This window comes from Chiloscyllium punctatum, chromosome 26 (genome assembly GCF_047496795.1).
Source record: "Chiloscyllium punctatum isolate Juve2018m chromosome 26, sChiPun1.3, whole genome shotgun sequence".
In the NCBI taxonomy this organism is placed as follows: Eukaryota; Metazoa; Chordata; class Chondrichthyes; order Orectolobiformes; family Hemiscylliidae; genus Chiloscyllium; species Chiloscyllium punctatum.
Window position 1 is genome coordinate 80,202,039 of NC_092764.1, and position 26,949 is coordinate 80,228,987.

At 43.9% G+C, this 26,949-nt stretch overlaps 1 protein-coding gene across 6 annotated transcripts in view; it reads left to right on the top strand.

Annotated features, from left to right (window-relative positions):
• Window positions 1-2,796: 2,796 nt before the first annotated feature.
• Window positions 2,797-26,949, top strand: part of hsf4 (heat shock transcription factor 4) — a 68,972-nt gene continuing 44,819 nt past the window's right edge. For 4 of the 6 annotated variants that reach the window (XM_072547786.1, XM_072547787.1, XM_072547791.1 and 1 more), the window contains exons 1-2: window positions 2,797-3,214; window positions 16,446-16,554. In XM_072547786.1, the coding sequence (XP_072403887.1) occupies window positions 3,053-3,214; window positions 16,446-16,554 (271 nt within the window). In that variant the 5' untranslated portion in view covers window positions 2,797-3,052. Of the gene's footprint in view, window positions 3,215-7,030; window positions 7,123-16,445; window positions 16,555-26,949 lie in introns of all 6 variants that reach the window. The other 2 variants (XM_072547788.1, XM_072547789.1) reach the window with 2 other exon arrangements.

Sequence of the window (26,949 nt, forward strand, 5' to 3'; positions counted from 1 at the left end):
TGCCTTTTGGAAGCCCGAATTGAACCTGCTTTCATCACCGGCTCAGGCAGTACATTCCAGACCCGGACCACTCACTTGTGGAAAAGAGTTCCTCCTTCGATCACTTTTTCTTCTTTTACCAATAACTTTAAATCTGTTCCCTCTTGCTCTCAATTCTTTAGAGTGGAAAGATCTCCCAATTTACTCTGCCCATATATCCTTGTGATTTTGAGTACTTTATCCTGATCTCTTATCAGTCTTCTTTTCAGGAAGACAGTCCCAGCTTCTCCAATCTGTCTTCATGAGTGAAATTCCTAATTCCTGGAATTGTTCTTATAAAATTCTTCTGGACTGCCTCTGGTGCCTTTGTATCCTCCCTAAAGTGTAGTGCCCAAAACTGGACACAATACACCAGCTGAGGCTAAATTAATATATGGGTTCAACATAATTCCCTTGTTCTTGTACGCTCTGCCCCTATTAATAAAGCCTATGCTGCTGGATGCTTTGACTGCTCTCCCAACCTGTCCTATGACCTTTTGTGACTTATTCACATACATATTGAGGCCCTGATTGCATCCCAACAGAGCTTCTCCCTCACCATGCTGTCATCTGGGAGCCACTACTCCGGAATCTGTACCTCCACCAATACAGAGTCAAGCTGCTAATGGAAGAAAATGGTTGGGCTGCTTATGGTGACCAGGGTCAGGGGTATATATGCTGGATGATGGAGAGGTGGACATCATGATGTCATACAACCCTGGACACCATGCGTCTGTTCATGTTCAGGCCATTGCGGGCAATAATATTTATGACCTCAACATTGTGTTGCTCAGCCCTGCTGATATTTGTTGAGGTAAAACGAGTGTTCAGTAAGCAACACCTGAAGTGGTCCCATTCAGAAGAAATTTAACAGCCTCCTTCTCGAACCCATTCCCCAAAATTTGAGCAAATCCTTGGAAATTCTCTCCATTCCGAAAAAGTATACACCCTGGTCCCAATACTGACCCCCTGAAGAACTCCTTCCCTTAGCCCACAAAGCATTCATTAACATCTACTGTCTGATTCCTGTTACTCAGCCAAATTTCTGTCCCATCTTTTCAAAGTATTTGTGGATTTTGATCCAATGACAATGAAGGAACATTGAATTTGAACACTGATTGAAGGAACAATGAATGAAGGAATATATTTCCCTTGACAATCTGCGAGTTGGAAAACAACTTAACTCTGTGTAAAGTGAATGGGTTAAGATCTGATCTGAGGCATTCCAATATCTTACTGCTCCGAACCTTGGTAATAGAGATGGGGAGGTTAGCAAACTGTGGACATCAGGAGTATGGTGGCCCAGCTAATCTGAATGGCCAGCAGAGTTCTGAACAGATTCACGAACTGACTTGATGGCGATTCAGCAGCAGCAGATAGCAATCAGAAACACATCAGTCTGTTGAAGGTATGTTCCAGCTGTATGTGGTGGTGAGGAAGTGCTGGTTAAACTGAGGTTAAACAGTGGCATTTTAGTCATGTTGAAGAGGAGAGCCAAAGTTATCTCACCTGGCTTAGAGAAACACTTCAGTCTATGATTCACAAGGTAATGGACAGAAAGTTTAAAATTGGGCCTCATCTAGTCCACAATTTCTTTTCCATCAGGTTAAACTTGACAAGGAAGCTGCTTTTTCTAAAAAAGAATTATTCACAGGACAAGGGCGTTGCTGGCTAGGTGTGCATTTATTGTTCATCCCTAATTGCCTGGAGTCAGTTTAGTGTCAACCACATTGTTGTGGGTCTGGAGTCACATGTGGGCCAGACCAGGTATGGATGGCAGATTTCCTTCCCTAAAGAACCTTAGTGAACCAGATGGATTTTTCTGACTATGAGTAATGGATTCATGGTCATCTTAAAATCTTCATTCTAGATTTGTGTTGAATTTAACACAATACATGGCAAGAGTTGAACATGGGTCACCAAAACATTACCTGGGTCTCTGGATTAACTGCAATGATACCACCAGCCATAGTTTCCCTATTGCTACTGCTGTCCAAGCCTGGACCTCAGACTAATATTGATGGTTGGCCTCAATCTTCTATTTAAGTGGAGGTGATGCTAAAAGGGGCAAGATTGAGGCACGGTGGGAAAACAGTAGGATCAAAGGGAGCAGCTGACACCCACAATAATAACTGTCCATTTCCCCATATTCCTGGCAGAAACAAATTAACCTTTTCCCATTTGAGTGAAATGCTACCCTGAAGCTGGACAGGAGAACTGGTAGAAATCTCAAAGATTGGGTGGAAATTTTTCTGGTGTTTTGATTTGCAGTTCTTCTGTTAAATAACCAGTGGTGGCGCTATCCAAATGCAGGACTGTAGAGTTTGAGAGAGAGAGCTATCCTGTATGAGTTGGCATGCTGATATTGGAGTGGTGCTGTCTTTGTTGGCTGCACTGGAGTGAGCTTTCTCAGATCAAGCCTGGATTGATTAACTTATTGTGCTCATTTTGGATTTTAAAGATTTCTGAACATTTGTGAAGAGTTCAGCATAGGGGTGTTTAGAGTGAACCCCATTTTATCAGCTTTCACTAGGCTCCATTTTGTGAAAAGCTGGCTGGTTTAATTGGCTAATTAAGATAACCAAAATAGGATGGCCTGGTAATATAATTTGCACAAACAAGCTTCCCCTGCTTGAAGATGGAAGACTTAAATGGGTTTTTACTGCAACCATGAATTTGAGGGTGGTTTGATTTAGCAGAAATACGGTAATATTGGGTGAAACCACTTAAAGTATTTGAGGTCCTTTGCTGTTGTGCTGTCAGTTGGTTGGGTGAAACTGAAACGCAGCGTTTGCTTGTGTTTTGTATGTGGATCCAGCGCTGTGTGAACTCTCTGCAGTGTTTATACTGGGGGCTATTGTAACGTCCGGGTGACTGTGTAGGAAGAGGGGGCATTCCTGTTGTCATTGTGGGGTGTAAACGGGTCAGTGTCAGCTGGCGATTGTACTTCGTTGTCAGGGTTGGATGGTGTGATCCTGGAGCTCGGTGTCAGATGATGTTGTGCAGCTAGTGCCCCGCTCAGGGTCAGCTGCTGATGCTGTGGGCCAGTTGGTTTGGGTTGGGATGGGATGAGGAGCCCATCGGACTGTGCGCTGGGCTCATGGATGGATATAGCGCTAACGTGCCCGCCTTCCTCACCAAGTTGTGGACTTTGGTGGAGGACCCCGAGAGCAATGAACTGATCAGCTGGAGTGAGGTGAGATCCGGAGCCTGTGCACTCGGGAGAAAGGGGGTGGATGGGGCGAGAGAGTGTGGAGAGAGGAGAACACGTTGACATGAGTGGGAATCAATCCATCCCTTACAGGGGCAATGGGCAAGTCTTATTACACCCCCTCCCACTAAAATATTAACCTCTCCCATCAGGGAATCATTACTTTTACCTTTTTACTGGTCGTTCAAAGCTCGACCACATTTGAAATCTTTATTTTGTTTTAGGAATTCAGTTTACTGCTACTTCGAGAAGGCTTTTGTGTTTTTTTTAAACGTAGAACGGAAGCCACACCTCCATTTGGTTCGAGGGTATTTGACCGATGTTGTGGTTTTGTTCCGCTCCTTATCCCCGCTCTGCAGTAATCCCAGGCCCCCGTGAGCTGGTCGAATCTCAGTCTGGGGATACTCTCTTTGCAAGCTGCCTCTTGTGAATTGATCTGATTTTGGGCTATTTCGCTTGAGAAAGTAACACTCTTACTGTCCCATGTAAGACAAGAAACTAGGTGTGGAATTGAAGAATCAAATGGACCTTTTTATTTCAAATGTCACATACAATCATTAAATAAGTAGACACATCTATTCTGAAAAAGGGTCTCTGGGTCCAGAATCATTAAATCTGCTACTTTTATCATGCTGGCAGACCTGCTGCGTTTTTGATTTGAAGCAATTTGAGTGTCTGGGCTGATGGTTATCTCATTGGTTACCACATGGCACTATATATGGCTTTGTGTATGGGAAATCATGCCCCACAAACTTGATTGAGTTTTTTTGATGAAGTAACAAAGAAGATTGAGGGCAGAGCAGTAGATGTGATCTATATGGACTTTAGTGAGGCGTTTGACAAGGTTCCTCATGGGAGACTGATTAACAAGGTTAGATCTCATGAAATACAGGGAGAACTAGCCATTTGGATACAGAACTGGCTGAAAGGTAGAAGACAGAGGGTGGTGGTGGAGGGTTGTTTTTCAGACTGGAAGCCTGTGACCAGTGGAGTGCCACAAGGATCGGTGCTGGGTCCTCTACTTTTTGTCATTTACATAAATGATTTGGATGCGAGCATTAGAGGTACAGTTAGTAAGTTTGCAGATGACACCAAAATTAGAGGTGTAGTAGACAACGAAGAGGGTTACCTTATATTACAATGGGATCATGATCAGATGGGCCAATGGGCTGAGAAGTGGCAGATGGAGTTTAATTCAGATAAATGCGAGGTGCTGCATTTTGGAAAAGCAAATCTTAACAGGACTTATACACTTAATGGTAAGGTCCCAGGGAGTGTTGCTGAACAAAAAGACCTTGGAGTGCAGGTTCATAGCTCCTTGAAAGTGCAGTCGCAGGTAGATAGAATAGTGAAGAAGGTGTTTGGTATGCTTTCCTTTATTGGTCAGAGTATTGAGTACAGAAGTTGGGAGGTCATGTTGTGGTTGAACAGGACATTGGTTAGGCCACTGTTGGAATATTGCATGCAATTCTGGTCTCCTTCCTATCGGAAAGATGTTGTGAAACTTGAAAGGGTTCAGAAAAGATTTACAAGGATGTTGCCAGGGTTGGAGGATTCGAGCTACAGGGAAAGGCTGAACAGGCTGGGGCTGTTTTCCCTGAGCATCAGAGGCTGAGGGGTGACCTGATAGAGTTTTACAAAATTATGAGGGGCATGGATAGGATAAATAGACAAAGTCTCTTCCCTAGGGTCGGGGAGGCCAGAACTAGAGGGCATAGGTTTAGGGTGAGAGGGGAAAGATATAAAAGAGACCTAAGGGGCAACTTTTTCACACAGGGTGGTACGTGTATGGAATGAGCTGCCAGAGGATGTGGTGGAGGCTGGTACAATTGGAACATTAAAGAGGCATTTGGATGGGTATATGAATGGGAAGGGTTTGGAGGGATATGGGCTGGGCACTAGCAGGTGGGACTAGATTAGGTTGGAATATCTGGTCGGCATGGATGGGTTGGACCGAAGGGTCTGATTCCATGCTGTACATCTCTATGAATCTCTGTAAATCAAGAAACTAGTTATTCCTGAAATTATATCATCAGGAATCAATCAGATCTCGGGGATCAACCAGATCCCAGGAACCATCATGCAATCGTCATGCCCAAACTGTTCTGGCGTACGGACAGTGACCTAGCCCACTGTCTCGTCTTAAAAACAAATGTTTTATCATCTCATTCACAGGCATCCAGTAAGTCACCAAAATAAAGCTGTAACAAGTCCCACAAACATCGACTCTTTCTCACTTCTAATCACCTCACAGTCTCAATGTACTCCCAGCTCTTGGGCCTAGTCTGATTTATTGTGAGGCCTGATGTGAAGAACATGTACAGCAAACCAAATCAAAGCCCCAGAGAAGTTACGTCAAAGTTGTTTTCACGTGATCTTTGAGATTTCTGTTAGTCTCCTGTCCAGCTTCAGGTCATCTCTGCCTTTGTTACCAACTGTTTACCTGCATTACAGTTGTGACTTGACTTCAAAAATGCTTATATTGGTTCTGATGTTTCTTGAGACAGCCTGAGGATGTGAAAGATGTAAATTTGTTCTTTTTTGAACCACACTGATAGATCCAAACACTCCCACGTTCTGCTGTATCTGTTAGCATAGTGATAGCAGTGGCTTGTCTCCAGTCTTCCCTGTTTGTCTTTCCAGTTGTTAGAATTCTAGCCCTGGCTTCTCCAATCCCTTCCTCAACCCCACGCTGCTCCAGAACAATACTCATTCACAGGTTAGTGTCTCCTTTTGGCCCTCTCCTCCTATTGACTGCAACCAATGATCTCAAGCCAACAAGCTTGACCAGAACAACAGCGATGTGAGTCATTCCTCTCAGACCTCAGACAACAGATGCCAGTTAAATTTTAAAAAAACATTCAAATGGGAAAAGTACCCAAATTGAAGCAGGGTAAAAGCTGCAAACATAAGAGAAGAGAACTGAAACAGATCCAAAGTTTGAGCAGAAAAATCAGCTTCCTTCTTGCTCCTCAGGCTCAGATGTTAGGTCTTTGTAGGTTTTTCTATTAAGTTGGAGTGAACAAGCCTTCTGATGGCAGCATTTATTTCCCATCCCTAGTTGCCCTTGAGAAGATGAAGAGTGTCCCTCTAGACAGGCTGTATGGTGAGAATCCCTCTTCATCCTGTGACCAGATTCAATTTTGCATTCAATCAAGCCTTATATCCTTCCTATCTCTCTCCACCTGTCTTCATTGCTCCCTATTCTCTCTTGGTCTCTGTCCCCTCCTGATATTGGGTCCCACTGTTTTGACCTGGCAATATTGAAAGAACAATGGACAGTACATGTTCATGTCAAGATGCTGGGTAGCTTGTAGGTGATGGTTACCTTATGCATCAGTAGACTGTGTCCTTTTAGGTCGTGCAAGTTGTGGATTTGCGAAGTACTGCAGTGCATCCTGTCGACAGAACACCTTGTAATTGTGTTGTGCTCAAGGTGGCGCATGTGAATCTTTAGTCCAGTGGATGGGTTGCTGATTCATCAGATGGTTTTGAGCTTCTTGGACATTGTTGGAGTTGCCCCTTACCTATTTAAATGGAGAATATTGCATTACTCATGACAAGGTGGTGGTGTGCCTTTGGTCATCAGGAAGTGAACTGTTCATTACAGAGTGTGCAGCTGCAGTGAGAACAGGTCAAATCTGTGATTATAACTGTTAATTATCATATTTGGGGAATATTTTTGGTTGTGTCACGAGTCAGTTTTCAAATAATTAGAAGCCAGTCCTCAAGCTGGAATGTTGAAGGCTGAGAAACATATTTACAGAATGGAAATATTTTGTTCCATTTGTTTTGGGAAAGCTACCATCAGACTAAAAAGGAGCAAATTTATCCTCTCCAATTAAGAATGGAAGAAGGCAGAAACAGGAACCAAAGGCCAGTTATCTGCCATGGTAAGCATTTTAGAATTGATCTTTAAACAGATTATTGCTGTGCACTTAGAAAATCTCAGTGTAATCAGGCATTCTGAATGTTTCTGATTTATTATTAAGATTTTGTACTTGGGTACCTTGTTCTTAAGTTGCCATGAAGCACTGAAATGCTAATTTTTTTCTTTAGTTTCTAATTTATTACTAAGATCCTATGTCATTGTACCTAAGATGGTGCCAAAAGTAGCAACTTTGTAAACTTTTCACTGCCATGTGAGTTCTAACACTTAGCATGGTTTTGCCAAATGAAAGTCATGTTTAACCAATTTACTGAAGTTCTTTGAAGGAGTAACGTGCTGTGAATAATGGGGAGCCTGTAGATTTACTGTAGTTGAATTTCCAGAAGGTATTTGATAAAGTGCCAGATCAAAGCTTATTGCAGAAAATAAAATCTATGGATTAATGGAGGGGGTAACATATTAGCATGGATAGAAGATTGGCTGGCAGAAAACAGTATACATACATGGTCTTTGTCTAATGTGGGGTCCCACAGGGGTCTGTGATGTGCCCTCAAAGTTTTACAATTTACATCAATGCTTTGGTTGAGACGAGTGATGTTATGGTAACTAAACTCTTTGGCAACACAAAGATATGTTGTGAAGAGAACATAAGAAATTGATGATGAATGCAAATAGGTTGAGAGTGTGCAAACATCTGGTGGATAGAATATAATGTTGGAAAATGTGAAGTTGCTTTGGCAGGAAGGATTGTTTTTAAAATAACTAGATTAAATGGAAAATGTTACAGAGGAATCTAGCTGTTCTGATGTATGAGTTACAAACTATTAGGATGCAATGACAGCAAGTAATCAAGAAGACTAATGGGATGTTATTATTTATTCCAAGAGAAAGTGAATGTGAAAGTAAGGATGTTATGGTGCAGTTAAATAAGGCATTGGTGAGACCACATCTCAACTATTGTATTCCACTTTGGTCTCTTTTCTTAAGGACAAATGTAAATGCATTGGAGACAGATCAGAAGTGGTTTGCTGGATTTTTATCTGTACTGAGTAGGTTTTCTGAGGACAGTTTGGACAGGCTGGTCTTGTCTTCATTGGACATTAAATGAGTAAGGGGTGACTTGCCTGAGGTACATAAGATCCTGGTCTTGTCAAGATAGATGTGAAGGTGATGTTTCCCCCTGTGGGTCAGTCAAGAACTTAAGGGGTACATTTTTTTTTTAAAGATCAAGGGTCACCCTCTCAGGACAAAGATGACATTTTTTAAAAACTTTTTCAGAAGCTTTGACGCTCTGCCTCAGAAGGTGATGAAAGTGTGTTCATTGAATATTTTTAAGGCAGAGGTGATTAGATTCTTGTTAGACAGAGGAATTGAGGGTTATCAGGGGTCAGATAGGAATGTAGAATTCAAAATACAGATCAGCAATGATCTGACTGAATGGTGGGACAGGATTGAGGGGCTGAATGGTCCAGTTCTATTTTGTACGTTCTTACGGGTTTTCTTGAGTTGCAGCATTTCAAAGATCGTGCATTGTGTGAAGTACTTTGAAATATTTCAGTTGAGTTAAGACAGTAAGGCATTATTTTATATTAGGATTGTTTGTTTCAAAAAATGAAGGTAAACAGGAGTGAGAATAGAACTGAAAAAGTGAATGCTTCCCTTCTATAGTGTTACACGTACAGTGTAATTTTAGAAATTAAATTGGGGGTTTCCTGCCTGCCCTGCAATCTCTAATTCTTTTTGAGTTTCACTCTTCCTTTTTTTTTGTTCTGTCTTTTGCTTGTTTTTTCGCACTGTTGTCTCCATATACTTTCGATTATTTCTGAAAATTTGACATCCTAACAACAGGCCTGTTTTATATATTTCCTACTTTCGTGAATATTTTTCACTGTTTCCCTGTTTGTTTGTTTATGGCTCCCCTCAATTTTAAGTCGCAAAACATATTGCAAGGATCCCAGATATATCTTTTTAAAATAATGAAATTGCTGCAAAAGAAAATTAAAAGAAAAATGAGGCTTTGATCTGGCCTGGCAACAAGAACTGCAATAACGCAAGTACTTTCCTCCAAATCAGTCCTTAAGTCTTTTCAGATGGATACTGTAGGTATCATGTGTTTTTTTTTAAAAGATCATTTTACTTCTCATCCCCTGCCCAGAGTAATTGGTTATGGATTTCATAATTGTTTAATTTGCTTAGACAACAGACATTATTGAGGTTTAATTCATCTGAGTGCTTCAAATATCTTAAACAAGCCAAGAAACTTGAATATTAAAGCCCTATGTTTTGCAAGGGGGTGGAGGTACAAAATGTCAAAATGACCTTGTTGCACATGTGTATTTTTAACTAGCACAACTTTCCACTTTAATCTGTGGAGTTTAGAATTTGCCACTTTTACATCTCAAAAGAACGAGTTCATTAAACCTTCCTTTACAACTCATTCAGTTCCCCAAAGGTGGTTGTATCTCTGAGTCTGGAAACACTTTGTATAGGCAAAGTTATAAATGTCCTCTGTCAAATCGAATCCCCAACATACACTAATAGATAAAAATTCTTAGTTTTACAATTCAAACTATCTTCACACGATTAAAAGATTGTAGTGTAAGCTGGAGAAGGTGATCTTTGGACATGCCATGTAACAAAGCCTGATTGTTTAGTGAGTACTATTAATCTTCAGCGATACCACCCAGTTATCTGACTTGTCTGCCTTGAATAAGGGGTACTTTACATCTCATAATTATACTTGACCTTCAAGTTGAAGATGCCAACAATGGTCAAAAAGTGGTCAGTCAGTGTCTCGTTTCCAGTACTGACTGAGCGTGCAAAATGCATCAAAGTAGGAAACAAAGAAATGGGCATAGATGCTACTTTGGCAGTTTTGATTTTGGAACTTAGACTGTAAGGTGAGGAATGGATTATAGTTTAGGTTCTAAACTAAAACAGAAAACAATGGCATGTAAACGAGCCCCTCTAGCTTCAAATGAACCATGAGTATGTGCTCTCAATGTGACTTATCAGTTTGCTGCATTCACTGAACCACTGTTGTGAGGAGCATGATTGTGTCAGTGGGACATCTTCGGTGGAACAGACTTTTAGAAGGCTGTTAAATGGATTGAGCTATTAAATATATTTAAAGGTGCTGTTTCTGGATTGTAAATGCTGATTTGTGTTATAATGGGGGACTGTTTCCTGTCAGAATATTATCCTCATTAAAGGTGCTGTATGTTATCACTTGGAAATCACTACTTGATGTCCAAATACTGGCTTAACTAATCTGGGACTAGTTTTCTTCTGAGAGATAAAATACTTTTATTGTCCTGATTTTTCCCTAACGGTTCCAGGCTACCATAAAGAAGTAATTATCTAAGTAGTTAGGCTATCACAGTCTGTATTCAGTGAAGGTCACAGTAACACTTGCAATGGATTACAGTCTACTGCTGGCAAGAATTTCAGCGATACAGTCCAAAAAAAAATTATTTACTTTACGTGTGCAGCATCCAATTTTAGTTCCACGTTATTGGGAAAGTGTCTTTGTGTGATAAGCGACAAGTCCATTGAACTAAATGCGAACCAGTTACAGGCAATGATTTAGCACAGAAAAGCTGACTAAAATCGCAGGCAGTTGTGGTGGATATTGTTTTGTTTTGCTGACTCCGTGTATTTTGATCTTGCCGACGTTAACACTTTAGTTTTAGTGACATGGTTTAATCTCCACCTCTCTTCTGCCTTCTTCAAAGTGAAGGGACTTCCCAGTTGGGCAATTAACTGCATAGTCTTTGGGTTTGAACTAAAGCAAGGTGGAATGGCAAAGAGTGGGTTTTGGACCAGTCAATTACAGTAACAGCTGCTTTTACAATGCACTTCCTTGTGCTCCAGAGATCAGCACTTTCATTCCGACTGTCGTTTTGAACTGTGTTGGTGAGCTGGCCACTTGCACCAAAATCAGTTAGACATGCCTTTCATTTTAAGGTGGTTACAAAGCACCCTGCCAGTTAAGGTGGTGGTGATCAGGAAATCTGGAAAGAGAAATGTATTTTCACATTTTTAAAGCGCTTTACAAGGCCACATGACGTCTCAAAACACTTCACAATCAATAAAGTAGTTTTGAATTGTAGCTCCATTGTAATGTAGGATATATGGAGGATCACTACTATACAACAAGACCCCATGAGCAACAATGAGTTAAATAATCAGATCATTCTGATTTAATTTTCTGATGTTGGTTGAGTGTTAGATGCTGTCTAAGCTACCAGGCAGAACTCCCTATCTCTTCTCTGAAAAGTGCCACCGAATCTTTTACCTCCACCTGTAGTATAAACCTGTATTTTTTGCTCAAGTCTTGTGGAGTGAAATTTGGAAGTTCCAGCACTGAGTCAGAGGTACTGAGCTAACCCTAGTGCAAAATCTTACATGCTGTAGGATGTTATACTGTGGTCAGTCATTTCATCAAATCCTGCCCTGAAATGAAATGAAGGACAATGACGCCTTGACAATGGGACAGTATTCTCTGGCCTCCCATACCTCACTGACTAACCTCACATTACACACTACCACGATACCTACTCTAGTCCTGCTAGGTTTAACAGCAGTTGTGTACAGTTATACAAGAATTCCAGTTATGTAGTGGTTGTCTCTTCCTTGCTGAATGACCAGTGCTCTGTACATTACATGGTATCCTGCTGAACAAACAAACCCCTGTACACTTACACTTTATAGACAATAACTCTTGTCTCGCTGAATGAGCAACAGCTCTGTCCAGTGCTGCTGGAGAGTCATTCTTGTCCTGCTTCTTTGGCAAGCTCACTCCTTAAACCCCCTCCCCGGCCAGCCCCCATGGTGGGGGTGGGGGTGGGGGTGGGGGTGGGGGGGGGGGGGGGGGGGGGGGACAGATTTGCAGAGGCTTTGGTCCTAATCCTGAAACTTCCTGCTTCAACTTTTCCACCCTTTTAACAAAAACCTCAAAACCCATTTCCAACCAACCTTTCAGTCCTGCCTCCTGATCTATCTGAACCTCGTTTAACATCTGTTTCCTTTTTCCTATTTGTAAAGCAGCTTTGGGCATATCTTTACGTTAATGACAATAAATTTAAAATGTGGTTTGGGAGCCTGGGTAGATAGTATTTATTCCCCATTGTGCATTATTCTGAACACCTGAAGAATCCATCATGCAGTGTGGCAGAAATTTGAAGTTATCCACTTAAGTAGGAAGCATAATTTTTAAAAGGTGAGATTGGGAAATAGTAAGAGTTGAAAATGTGTTGCTGGAAATGCGCAGCAGGTCAGGCAGAATCCAAGGAGCAGGAGTATTGATGTTTCGGGCATGAGCCCTTCTTCAGGAATAAGGGCCTGAAGAAGGGCTCATGCCCGAAACGTCGAATCTCCTGCTCCTTGGATGCTGCCTGACCTGCTGCGCTTTTCCAGCAACACATTTTCAGCTCTGATCTCCAGCATCTGCAGGCCTCACTTTCTCCTAATAGTAAGAGTTGTTCAGCATGGAAACAGAGTCTTCAGTCCCATTTATCCACGTTGACCAGATATCCTAATCTAGTCCCATTTGGCCCATATCCCTATAAACCCTTCCTATTCATATACCCATCCAGATGCCTTTGAAATTCTGTAATTGTACCAGCCTCCACCACTTCCTCTGGCGGCTCATTCTATATGTGCACTACCTCTGCTGAAAAAGTTGGCCCTTGGGTCCCTTTTGAATCTTTCCCATCTCACCTTAAACCTATGCGCTCTAGTTTTGGACTCCCCCACCCCAGGGAAAAGACCGATTAGATTCCCTACAGTGTGGAAACAGGCCCTTCGGCCTAACAAGTCCACACTGACCATCTGAAGAGTAACCCACCCAGAAACATTTCCCTCTGACTAATGCACCTAACACTACGGGCAATTTAGAATGGTCAATTCACCTGACCTGCACATCTTTGCACTGTGGGAGGAAACCAGAGCACCCGGAGAAAACCCACGCAGACACGGGGAGAATGTGCAAACTCCACGCAGACAGTCACCCAAGGCTGGAATCGAACCTGGGACCCTGGCGCTGTGAGGCAGCAGTGCTAACCACTGAGCCACCGTGCCGCCCCTTGCCTATCCGCCCTACCCAGGCCCTTCATGATTTTATAAACCTTTATGAGGTCACCCCTCGGTCTCTGATGCTCCAGGGAAACTATCCCCAGCCTATTCAGCCTCTCCCTATAATTCAAACCCTCCAACTGTGCAACAACCTTGGAAACCCATTCAAAGGTTGAAGCCTTTTTCAACCCTTTCAATCCTGACAACATCTTTCCTATTGCAGGGAGACCAGAATTGAACACAGTATTCCAAAAGTGGCTTTACCAATGCCTTGTACAGCTGCAACATGATCTCCCAATTCCTATACTCAATACACTGACCAATAAAGGCAATCATACTAAATGCCACCTTCACTATCCTGTCTACCTGTGACTCCACCTTCAAGGAACTATGAATCTGCACTCCAAGGTCTCTTTATTTGGCAATGCCCCAGGGCCCTATCATTACATGTATAAGTCCTACCCTGACTTGCCTTGTCAAAATTCAATACCTCACATTTTATTTAATTTAAACTCCACCTGCCACTCATCAGCCCATCTGATGACAGCCCTGTTGTATTCTGCAATAACCTTCACTGTCCACTACACCACCAATTTTTGTGTCATCTGCAAACTTATGATGTTCACATCCAAATCATTTATAATGTTGGTATTTAGAGAGATATGGGGTGACCTTGTACTCAAACGACCAAGTTAGCTTCCAATTACACCAAACAACAGGTAAAGAAATGGTAGTAGAAACGCTACATTTACTTACATAGGGCTTGGAATAAATAACTAAGCAAGTCTTATCACAATTGTAAAGGACTTTGATGAGACTATATACCTGGAATATTGAGTATGGTTTTGATCTCCTAACCTGAGAAAGATCTACTTGCCTGAGTGGGGAGTCAACAAAGATTGACCGGGTAGAATAGACAATAGACAATAGGTGCAGGAGTAGGCCATTCTGCCCTTCAAGCCTGCACCACCATTCAATATGATCATGGCTGATCATCCTTAATCAGTATCCTGTTCCTGCCTTACCTTCATAACCCTTGATTCCACAATCCTTGAGAGCTCTATCCAACTCTTTCTTAAATGAATCCAGAGACTGGGCCTCCACTGCCCTCTGGGACAGAGCATTCCACACAGCCACCACTCTCTGGGTGAAGACGTTTCTCCTCATCTCTGTCCTACGTGGTCTACCCCGTATTTTTAAGCTGTGTCCTCTGGTTCGTCACTCACCCATCAGCGGAAACATGTTTCCTGCCTCCAGAGTGTCCAATGTTGGGATAATGAGCAAATCAGGTCCACATTCACTCGAGTTTAGAAGAATACGATCGAAACACATAAAATTGCTAATGGGAAAAACGAACAATTGTAGATGCTGGGATGATGTTTTTCCTTCTGGAGACTCTAAAACTAAACATCAGAATAAGAGGTCAATCATTTAACACTGAAAGGTTTGACAATCTTCAAAAGGTTTCACCCAAACAGAGCTGTGTGTTATCAGTCATTGAATATATTCAACAGAGATTGAAGGTCTTAGTGTCCACTGTCAATCAGCGAATCTGGGGATAGCATGGGAATTCAAAATTGCTGTCGATCAGCTGTGATCTTATTGGATGCTGTGGTGGGTTCATGAAGCATTGCAGTTTTTATTTCTCTGGACGAGGTAGTGGCTGGCAATAATTGTGTAGCTTTGACTACATTCTGTTTTGATACCACAAATCACTACTTTTATTGTATTTGAGTTTTTGTGCTGGGAAAGGTGAGTTATTTAGAGAGAGCACTATCTCGCGCCTATCAAAACTCCCATGTACCTTTGTTCTTTGCTGCTTCTCTCCTGAAAGCAGTGACTTGTGTTGGGGAAGTCGTTTGACAAGCCTGCAATATCTTATTCAATTTGTCATTCCTCACTGGTCAGTCTATTTCACTATCACAGCAAATGTACTTTGTGACATGGAGATAGTGTTGAGACTGAGAAACTGACTTGGGAGTTTTCTTTCTCTGTTCCTATCTATGGTTACCAGGGTCATGTTTAGTGTCCAGTCAGTTGATTTTCAACTAATGGCACAAATAGAAATCAAATCAGAGAACCTTGCGCTCCATTTGTCTCAGTATCAAATAGTACTTCCTCACTAAGCCTTCACCAAGCAGTATGTAAGAATATTTCATAGCTGCACATTATCTCACCACCTAGTCCAAATGTCATTAATATATATGCTGTATGCTATTCATTATAATTTACATTTATCTCCTAATTATTTATATATCAATAATACATACTGAATGTATACTATTTTTATTCATTTTTATATATAGATTGAACAGCTGCCAATCTTGAAATAAACTTTCCCAACATCACAAAATGTCTTTGTTTGGCAGTAGATTGTCATTAGTTATAAAAACTGGAACTTGCAGCCTTTTCCAAATGTATGTATGGCAACAGGATGATGCGTCATTATAGATACAATATAATGCTGAGTGGAACTGATTTCATGAAGTACATTCTGTCAGAGCTGAAAGCTTTCTTCAGGTTCCTCTTGATGTTTCCTGTGGTTACTTTTTTGCCTTTCAGAGGCTCTCCTCTTCAGTCTTGCTAAATCCTTCATCGGGTAATGCAGTCACTTAGTGACATTACCTTCTGTATTTGTGTTTACATATGGGGACTGTCACAAGTAGAATTAGAAAGATTAATCAGTATCCTCACTGCAGTACACAATGGATTATTCTTCTGCTAACAGCGAATGTGTGGGAAATGCAAAGTGTCTCTTTAAGGCCATGAAGTCTCAGCAGATATTGTGGCCAATCTTGTATCTTATTTGGAGTAGTAAAAGCTCAATGTGTGACCAACGGTCTTTTTAAAATCCATCCCCCATCCCCCGTGTCACATTCACATGTGACCCTGATGTGGGTTTTGATCAAGACAACACTTCACTTATACAACAGGGTCATGTATGAGACTGCTAGTGGGACGATTCACCTTCCAACAGGACATACTGACTGTTGGTTAGAAGATCACAAAACACCCACCATTTCAATAATAATTTGATTCATAAAGTTACTGGTCAGTCTGTTCCTTAGGCCAGTGGAACACAAGAAGGAGCCTGTCACACAAACACAGGGATTTGCTCATCCTCACACTGTCAAGGGGAGGACAGCAGGAATGGTTTACCTTAATGCTTCAATTTGAATCTTGTTTCTCTTGATTGCCCTGTAATTCCGTGAAGTGACCAATGTGTTTTCTTTTTTTTCATCTTATTTCTAGAGTGGGACTAGTTTCCATGTCTTTGATCAGGGCAGGTTTGCTAAGGAAGTACTGCCCAAATACTTCAAGCACAACAACATGGCCAGCTTCGTGAGGCAGCTCAATATGTGTAAGTGATACAGCTTCCAATTGCGGGGTGCAGAAGACTGTTCTGCACATGCCAAAATAATCTTCCAGGGATGTAGTGCCCAGAACTGAGTGCAGTTCTCCAGATAGGGTCTGACTCAAGATTTAACTAGCTGGAACATAATGTCCACCTTCCTGTACTGCAGCCCCTGGGGAAAAAAGATCAACATTTTATTCATCTTCTAAATTAACGTCTGTACCTTTTTTTTTCACTGGCTTTGTGATTTTTGTGCTTGAACACCTAAATATCTTTCTTCAGCCCCAGTCCTTATCTATGCACCATTTGGGAAGTAGATTGATGGATCTTTCTTAGGTCCAGTGCTGGTTACCTCAAATTTTCTTGCATTCTAACCATGTGCCACGGTTTTGACCATTCACTCAATCCATCAGGATGGCATGGTTCAGTGGTTAGCACTGCTGCCTCACAGCACCAGGGACCTGGGTTTGATTCCATCCTCGGCTGACTGTCTGTGTGGAGTTTGCACATTCTCCCTGTGTCTGCGTGGGTTTCCTCTGCTTTCCTCCTACAGTCAGAAGATATGCAGGTTAGGTGGATTGGCAGTGCTAAATTGCCCAGAATGTCTAGGGGCTTGAAGGCTAGGAGGGTCAGCCCTGGGGAATGCAAGGTTACAGGGAGAGGATGGGAGAGTGGGTCAGGGTGGGTGCACGCTTAATGGGCCGAATGGCCTGCTTCCACACTAGATCTCTGTGATTATCATCTATTTTATTAACTTCCTGATCTCCTCTCCACTACTCAATGTATCTTCCAATTTAAGGATCGTCTTGGCATGACAATTAAAGGATGGGACATCAGACACTTTATTCTAGACTCTCAGCCCATCTCCATGCTTGTGAATGTTGATTAACCTCATTGTTGAGACTATGACCACAATGCTGTATGTGCAGCTTCCTTCAGCAGGTCTGACTATCTGTGGAATGAGTAACAAAGTTAATCTTGAGTTAAATGATTTCATTTGAGACAGGGTTAGGTCTATGTTCTTTTGTCCGCAGGTGCTGCTGGACCTGAAGAGTTTGTCCAGCAATTTCTGTTTGGATTTCAGATTTCCTACATCTGCCATACTCGGTTTTTACTCTGCCCTTTCGACAGGTCTGTTTTTGCAGGTGTGATGTTGTAGGAGGAAAAGCAAACATTTAAAAAGCTTCTGGTCCGGAGGCACGAGTTGTTGAAAGACTGCTGCTGTCAACCATTAAGCAAGGCAGTGTTCCTTTGCCAAACAGCAGTAATTAACTGCAGAGGACAGGGAGGAGCATGATAGCCAAAGATACAGAAGTGGGAGTAAAGACCAGGTTTGGGAGTAAGAGGGGAGAAGGAAGCTCCCAGAAGCAGCAAACGCAATGGGATTGCTACCTTGCTTTTTGCAGTAAGTTTCTGAATAGAGAGGTCTCTCAGTTGCAACAGAATGCTTTCATTTTAAATAGAAAGCACGCATCCAGACAAAGAATGAGACCAACAGTAGCTCAGGGTTGAGAGAGAGAGAGAGAGAGAAATCTGACACAGATTGTCAGTGGTGGAGTTACAGAGAGTCAGGAAGAGTCACAAAAAGAGAGAGGTATGATCCAGTGATAATAGATTTGTCAGCTAATTGCCATGATTCTAATTCCCTTCCTGTTAAATAGCGGGGAGGCAAGGGTGTAATGGTATTATCACTGAACTGTTAATCCAGGATGCAGGAACCCAGGTTCGCATTCCAGCACAGTAAATGGTGGAAATTGAATTTAATCAAAGTCTGGAATTGAGAGTCTGATGATGACCATGAAACCATTGTTGATTGTCACAAAAATCCCATCTGGTTCACCAGTGCCCTTTTAGAGAATGGAGATTCCATCCTTACCTGGTCCCGCCTAAATGTGACTCCAGACCCACAGCAATGTGGTTGCCTACTGGGCAACTAATCTGTGGGGTGCTGGGGACCAGGTTTATCCCCAGGATCACTTTGCTGAATCTGATTAGAATTTCAGCTGAAATGTCAGTGGAAGTTTGGAAGAACCACCCCCCCTCACCCCTGTCCCCCCCTCACCCCTGTCCCCCCCTCACCCCTGTCTCCCCCTCACCCCTGTCCCCCCCTCACCCCTGCCCCCCCCTCACCCCTGCCCCCACCCCACCCCTGCCCCCACCTCACCCCTGCCCCCCCCACCTCACCCCTGCCCCCCCCACCTCACCCCTGCCCCCCCCACCTCACCCCTGCCCCCCCCACCTCACCCCTGCCCCCCCCACCTCACCCCTGCCCCCCCCACCTCACCCCTGCCCCCCCCACCCCTGCCCCCCCCACCCCTGCCCCCCCCACCCCTGCCCCCCCCACCCCTGCCCCCCCCCACCCCTGCCCCCCCACAACTCCTGCCCCCCCCACCCCTGCCCCCACCTCACCCCTGTCCCCCCCTCACCCCTGTCCCCCCCTCACCCCTGCCCCCCCCTCACCCCTGCCCCCCCCTCACCCCTGCCCCCCCCTCACCCCTGCCCCCCCCTCACCCCTGCCCCCACCTCACCCCTGCCCCCCCCACCCCTGCCCCCACCTCACCCCTGCCCCCACCTCACCCCTGCCCCCACCTCACCCCTGCCCCCCCCACCTCACCCCTGCCCCCCCCCACCCCTGCCCCCCCCACCCCTGCCCCCCCCCACCCCTGCCCCCCCACCACCCCTGCCCCCCCCTCCCCTGCCCCCACCTCACCCCTGCCCCCACCTCACCCCTGCCCCCCCCACCTCACCCCTGCCCCCCCCCACCCCTGCCCCCCCCACCCCTGCCCCCCCCCACCCCTGCCCCCCCACCACCCCTGCCCCCCCCTCCCCTGCCCCCACCTCACCCCTGCCCCCCCCTCACCCCTGCCCCCCCCCTCACCCCTGCCCCCACCACCCCTGCCCCCACCCCCCCTCACCCCTGCCCCCCCCACCCCTGCCCCCACCCCCCCTCACCCCTGCCCCCCCCACCCCTGCCCCCCCCTCACCCCTGCCCCCACCTCACTGAAACCCCAGGTGAAGATCTCGAATCCAACTCCAGGAAGGTGAAAAACTGACTTTGTTCTGCAACAGTAGCAACAAAATCCTTATAAATAAGCCACCGATTTTATTTTATATATATATATATTTCTGAAGGCTAATGTTACCAAGGGTACATTTTTGAGAAATTGCAAAACTATCAAAAACAAAAATTGGCCCTATTCAGCGAACACTAACTCACCTGCTGGTCGAGGTAAGGAAGAAATTCAGACTGAAAGGCCAGTCAGGGACTATGTAATCATTGTAATGTTGAAGAAGCAACAATACTGCACCTATGAATCCCTCATTCCTCTCTCTACCGCAATGACTTTCAGCAGTAACAATGAAGGGGAGCATTAGATAATAGACAATAGGTGCAGGAGTAGGCCATTCTGCCCTTCGAGCCTGCACCACCATTCAATATGATCATGGCTGATCATCCTTAATCAGTATCCTGTTCCTGCCTTATCTCCATAACCCTTGATTCCACTATCCTTGAGAGCTCTATCCAATTCTTTCTTAAATGAATCCAGAGATTGGGCCTCCACTGCCCTCTGGGGCAGAGCATTCCACACAGCCACCACTCTCTGGGTGAAGAAGTTTCTCCTCATCTCCGTCCTAAATGGTTTACCCCGTATTTTTAAGCTTAAAAATAAGGGGTAGACCTCTGGTTCGGCACTCACCCATCAGCGGAAACATGTTTCCTGCCTCCAGAGTATCCAATCCTTTAATAATCTTATATGTCTCAATCAGATCCCCTCTCAGTCTTCTAAACGCAAGGGTATACAAGCCCAGTCGCTCCAGACTTTCAGTGTAAGGTAATCCCGCCATTCCAGGAATTGACCTCGTGAACCTACGCTGCACTCCCTCAATAGCCAGAATGTCTTTCCTCAAATTTGGAGACCAGAACTGCACACAGTACTCCAGGTGTGGTCTCACCAGGACCCTGTACAGCTGCAGAAGAACCTCTTTGCTTCTTTACTCAATCCCTCTTGTTATGAAGGCCAGCATGCTATTAGCCTTCTTCACTACCTGCTGTACCTGCATGCTTACCTTCATTGACTGGTGTACAAGAACACCCAGATCTCTCTGTACTGCCCCGTTACCTAAATTGATTCCATTTGGGTAGTAGGAGAAAGTGAGGACTGCAGATGCTGGAGATCAGAGCTGAAAATGTGTTGCTGGAAAAGCACAGCAGGTCAGGCAGCATCCAAGGAACAGGAGAATCGACGTTTCAGGCATGAGTGCTTCTTCAGGAATGAAGAAGGTGTGCCAAGCAGGCTAAGATAAAAGGTAGGGAGGAGGGACTTGGGGAGGGGCGTTGGAAATGCGATAGGTGGAAGGAGGTAAAGGTGAGGGTGATAGGCCGGAGTGGGGGTGGGGGCGGAGAGGTCAGGAAGAAGATAACAGGCTAGGAAGGTGGTGCTGAGTTCGAGGGTTGGGACTGAGACAAGGTGGGGGGAGGGGAAATGAGGATTTCCCCTCCCCCCAACTGCTCCTTGGATGCTGCCTGACCTGCTGTGCTTTTCCAGCAACACATTTTCAGCTCTATTTAGGTAGTAATCTGCCTTCTTGTTCTTGCCACCAAAGTGGATAACCATACATTTATCCACATTTATCCACATTAAACTGCATCTGACCACTCACCTAACTTGTCCAGGTCACCCTGTAATCTCCTAACATCCTCATCACATTTCACCCTGCCACCCAGCTTAGTATCATCAGCAAGTTTGCTAATGTTATTGCTAATACCATCTTCTATATCATTAACATATATTGTAAAAAGCTGCGGTCCTAGTACTGATCCCTGCGGTACCCCACTGGTCACTGCCTGCCATTCCAAAATGGAGCCGTTTATCACTACTCTTTGTTTCCTGTCAGCCAACCAACTTTCAGTCCAAGTTAGTACTTTTTCCCCCAGTACCATGCGCCCTAATTTTGCTCACTAACCTCCTATGTGGGACTTTATCAAAAGCTTTCAGGAAGTCCAGGTACACTAAATCTACTGGATCTCCCTTGTCCATCTTCAGAGTTACGTCCTCAAAAAATTCCAGATGATTAGTCAAGCATGATTTCCCCTTCTTAAATCCACGCTGACTCTGACCTATCCTGTTACTACTATCCAGATGTGTCGTAATTTCATCCTTTATAACTCCCAAGAGGGTCTTTTTACCTTTAGTATTTCTCAGCTCTATCCACACTGACTCTACATCCCCTGATTCTAGGTCCGCCCGCGCAAGGGACTGAATATCCTCCCTTACCAACAAGGCCACCCCACCCCTTCTGCCCGTCAGTCTGTCCTTACGATAGCACGTGTAGCCTTGAATATTCATTTCCCAGGCCCTGTCCACTTGAAGCCACGTCTCAGTTATCCCCACAATATCGCATCTGCCAATTTCCAAAAGAGCCTCAAGCTCATTCATCTTATTTCTAATGCTTTGTGCATTCATGTATAGTATTTTTAATTTGTTACTGCCCTCACACTTCCCATCAACCCCTATTTCACTCAACCTTACAGCATGATCCCATTGAGTTTTCTGCCTCATTGATACAGTTGTCTTTCTTAACTTCCTTTCCCTTCAATATCCTTCTTAAACATCCAGTTTGTCCCCTCCCCCTCCACTACTTAGTTTAAACGTAGCTGTGTTGCAGTACCAAACCTGCCTGCCAGAATGCTGGTCCCTAACCTATTCAGGTGCAAACTGTCTCTCTTGTAGAATTTATGCTTACCACAAAACATACCCCAGTGATCCAAGAATTTAAATCCTTGCTTCCTGCACCAGTTCCCCAACCACACGTTCAAGTCCATTATCTCCCTGTTTCTGGCCACACCAGCCCGAGGAAGCAAACCGGAGATAACCACCTTGGACGTCCTGCTTTTCAGCCTTCTTCCTAGTTCTCCGAAGTCCCGCTGTAGTATGTTCCTCCTCTTCTTCCCGACATCATTTGTGCCGACATGTACCACCACCTCTGGCTCTTCATCTTCGTCCTTGAGGATTTCTTGCACTCTGTCTGTGATGTCTTTAACCCTGGCACCAGGAAGGCAACACACCATCCTTAAGTCCCGCCTGCTGCCACAAAAACCCCGGTCAGTTCCTCTCACTATGGAGTCCCCTATTCCCACGGCTCATTGTTGTAAGGACTGGAAAGTCTGATTTGTAAAATTCAGGACAACATCCTTGAATAAATAGAAGAAGTTTAAATTCAGACACCCTTAACGGTGAGTCACTCTCAATAGGATTAAACCCGTAGTACCAATTCTGTGACCCCACCCCCCACCCCCCCAAACCTGTGAACCATAGGTGCCGTTGGAAACTCTGCCTCAGTGAATTCACCCGAACACACTGCGTAATTTCAGAAAAAACAGAATTTTTGTCTTCAACTTCTGTTGCAGGTTCTGCTCTTTCACTTCTCCTCCTTCTATTTATATGCCTGTGACCAGGTTTTACATAAATAGGGTGGTTCTGGGTTTGGAGAATTGCATAGAAGTTACAACACAATCAGGTCATTAAGTCCAATCCACTTGCAACAAGAATCCTAATTTGGTGTACCTCACTATGTACCAAAATCCTATTACTCCCCTTCTCGTTCCTAGGCCCTAAAATCTAGAATTACCTCCCTAAATATCTCCACCCCTCTGTCTCATCTGTCTTAATATCTTCATAGATGGCTCCTTTTCAAATGTTGTTACAACATTGAAGATGCTATATAAAGATAAATTGTTGTTGTTTCTTCCATCACCTCTCTTGATGTCACATGAACCAGTAATTCCCTCTGTGTGTCTCTCATTCTGCTGCCGAAACTTGGTTGAATGGGAGATGGAATTCCCAATTGTGTATTTCAATAGATTTCTGCTGTAATTCTGACAAAGTTACAGGAGCAGAGTGGGGGCAGTTCTGAGGAAACTTCTGGCCAAAGCTGCTGGAATTTAGAGATGATAATCCATATTTGAACCATGCATAATACAGTTACCAGTGCTTCAGGATGTGTTGTCTGCAAAACAAATTAGATTTAAGATGCATTACTTAACTGAATAAATCTTGGAGTTTGCTGGAAGTGTTCATTGTATTGAGGTCATTTCCAATGCCATACCATGAGATCTGATCTGTCATAGATGATAAGCTGTCATTGATGACTTCAAAAATAGTTTTTTTTAAAACACAACTATATCATAATGCGCAGTCAGGGCTGGCCCTGTGATATACATGGAGGTTACATGGAGAGCTCTTGAAATATCATTTTTTTAAAATATATTTGTATTGAAAATAGATTTTTTTAATATTACAACAAATACAAAACGATACAAAGAACACAAGTAAAAATAAATCCAAACCTGCCCTCATGTACAAGTGTATAAATATATATAGAAAAATATGTAATAAAAAACCCAACTAACTATTTAGCTAAAATAATACCCAACAATAAACTAACAGGTAGTAATAACTCAACTCGGCCAAACAAGACACTCATACGTTCACAGTTACTCCTCCCTGGAGATTAGACTCTGAAACCTCAGTCATTATGGTTATATAAAAGCCCTTGTTAGTGTGGCAGATAAACCTGTATGCAGGTATTCCAAAAAGGGCTGCCATGTCTTATAGAAATTCTCAGCTTTGTGGTGTACCATACTTGTGAGCAAATCCAAGGAGATATGCTCCATAGCAATCTTCCGCCAACTCGACAGGCCCAGGGGTTTTCTGATACCCAACCTAGCAAGATATTCTCTTCTTGCGCAGAAAGTGAGGATATTGAAAAGTTTTTTTCTTATGCGCATCTGCAGGAAACACATTGGTCAGGCCCAGAAGAAGAGAGATCGGGTCCTTCTCCACCTTTACACCCAAAATCCTCTCCATTTCACCTGCCACAGCACTCCAGAATGTTTGAAGCCTACCACAAGACCAGGGATAATGGGTAAGAGTGCCCGTATAGACCTTGCACTTGAGACAAGTTGAAGATACCCCTAGTTTTAACTTTGACAAATGGTCCGGACCCAAGTGGACCCTGTGGAGAATCTTCAACTGTAAAGCATGGGCCCTTTTGCAAATTGATATCTTTCTTGCATTTTCCCAAATATCTTCCCATGCCTCTGAAGAAACTTCAACACCCAGCTCTCTCTCCCACACCCTGCAGAGTTGATCAAACTCATCGAAGGGGGCACCCCTCCAACTGATGATATAAAGTACTGACAGAAAGTGTACTCTTAGCACTGAGAACCCTCCCCTCTATGTTGGATTTGTCGGGATCAATCAAAAGTGTTTTTTTTTCATAAAATCTCTAACTTGAATGAAATCCCTGTTAGATAGCTCATATTTCTGTGCTAACTGCTCGAAGAATATCATTGTGTCTCCTTCAGATAAATTCGCCCAAACAAGACACACCCCTAGATGCCCAATGTTTGAATCCCGAATCTAACATCCCTGGCTAAAAACCTGGCATACCCCCTATAGGTGTGAGAGAAGATATTTTGCCCTCCATGCTTTAGCAGTATAGATAACTATTGGGTTATGGCAGTATTCCCTAACTGTCCTCACATTGTCCAGAAACAGCAAGATAGTATTGGGGCACCTTGCCTGGGAGGCTTCGATGTCTAACCATATTGAAAGAGGGTCCCCACAGGCCCAATCATTCAATAGGATAAAAGCGAGCTTCGCTACCTTTTAATATCCAGAAGGTCCACTCCCCCCAGTCTGTGAGGCAGCTGCAGTTCAGCTAACTTAATGAGGGGCTGCTAAAAGAGCTAAACCAGCTGTACAGCCTCCTGAATGTTTGCTTATTGAAAATCAGGGGGAGCATCCATATAGGGTATAACAAACGGGGGAGGATATTGATCTTAAGTGCTATCAGACCCAACCATGAGACTGGATGTGCTTCCCATCTTTGAAGGTCTTGTTTGATTTTGTCAAATAATTGGACAAAATTGGCTTTGAAGTCCGCTCCAGAACTGGAGTAATGAATATTCCCAAATATACAAAATCTCCCTGTGACCACTTAAATAGGAATCGATCTTCGCCCTCAAGACCTAGCACCTTCGTAAGACCATGCATCGGCATAGCCTCTGATTTTGCAAGATTAATCTTGTACCCCGAAAAGGCGCCAAATGCGAAGCACTGAAACTGCTGGATTTGACAAAAAAAAATTAGGACATTGTCTGCGTACAATGAAATCTTATGTAATTTTGACCCCACTTCTGGACCTGGTATATTGGGATCCCCAAGAATAGTCTCTGCCAATGGTTTAATCACCAACGTAAAAAGCAATGATGAAAAGGGGACAGCCCTGCTGGCTGCCTCTAAAAATGTTAAAATTGTTTGATCGTACCCCATTGGTGATGACTGCAGTGAGAGGGTTACTGTAGAGAACCTTTACCCATCTTACAAAGACTTCACCCAAGCTAAACCACTCCAGAGTATAGAAAAGGTGCGGCCACTCAACTCAGTCAAGTGCCTTCTCTGCTTCTAGAGAAGTTGCTAATCTCTGTATTGACTGTGTTGACATGTTTGAATTACATTCAGCAGCCTCCTAACACTATTGGAGGATCTGCAGCCCTTTATGAAGCCTGCCTCGTCCTCTTTAACAATAGAAGATAACACAGTCTCCAGCCTTATTGCAAGAGGCTTAGAGAGGATTTTAAAGTCCACATTTAAGAGTGAAATGGGCCTGTATGAAGCAAAGTCCTCCAGGACCTTCCATTTTTTTTAAGAATAAGTGAAATATTGGCCTCTCTCAGAGATGGTGGGAGTCAATCATGGCTGTATGAGTTATTAAACATATTGAGCATTAGGCCCGACAGCATGTTTATAAATTCCTTATAGAATTCACTGGGAAGTCCATCAGGACCAGGCACCTTTCCAATCTGAAGCTGTTTCACAGCCTCCTGCACCTATTGCTGTGATAAGGGGGCATTGAGAAAGGATTGTCGTTCAGGGGTCACACCCAGGAGCACCAGATCCTTAAAAAAAAAATTCAATTTTGGCCCACCCCTTCTCACAACCCTCAGATTAATATAACTTAAAGTAAAATCTCTGGAATGCCACTTGAATCTTTTTGGAGTCGCATGTTAGGTTCCCAGACCCTTCCCTAATCGACGTAATAGCCTGAGGGCCACTCCTTTTCCTGGTGAGATATGTTACGTATTTGTCTGGCCTGCCACCATGCTCATATAGCCTTTGCTTTGCAAATGTTAGCTCCTTCTTTGCTGTCTGCATGAGGGTGGAATTCATTGCAGACCGCAGTGCTGTAATCCTCTGTAGCTTGACCAACGAGGGCCTGTCAAAGTAGGCCTTCTCCCTTGCCTTCAACTGTGCTTCGAGGAGCCGTTGCTGCTCACCCTTCTGCCACTTCCTACTGGCAAAATAGGAAATAACTAACCCCCTGGCATAGACTTTG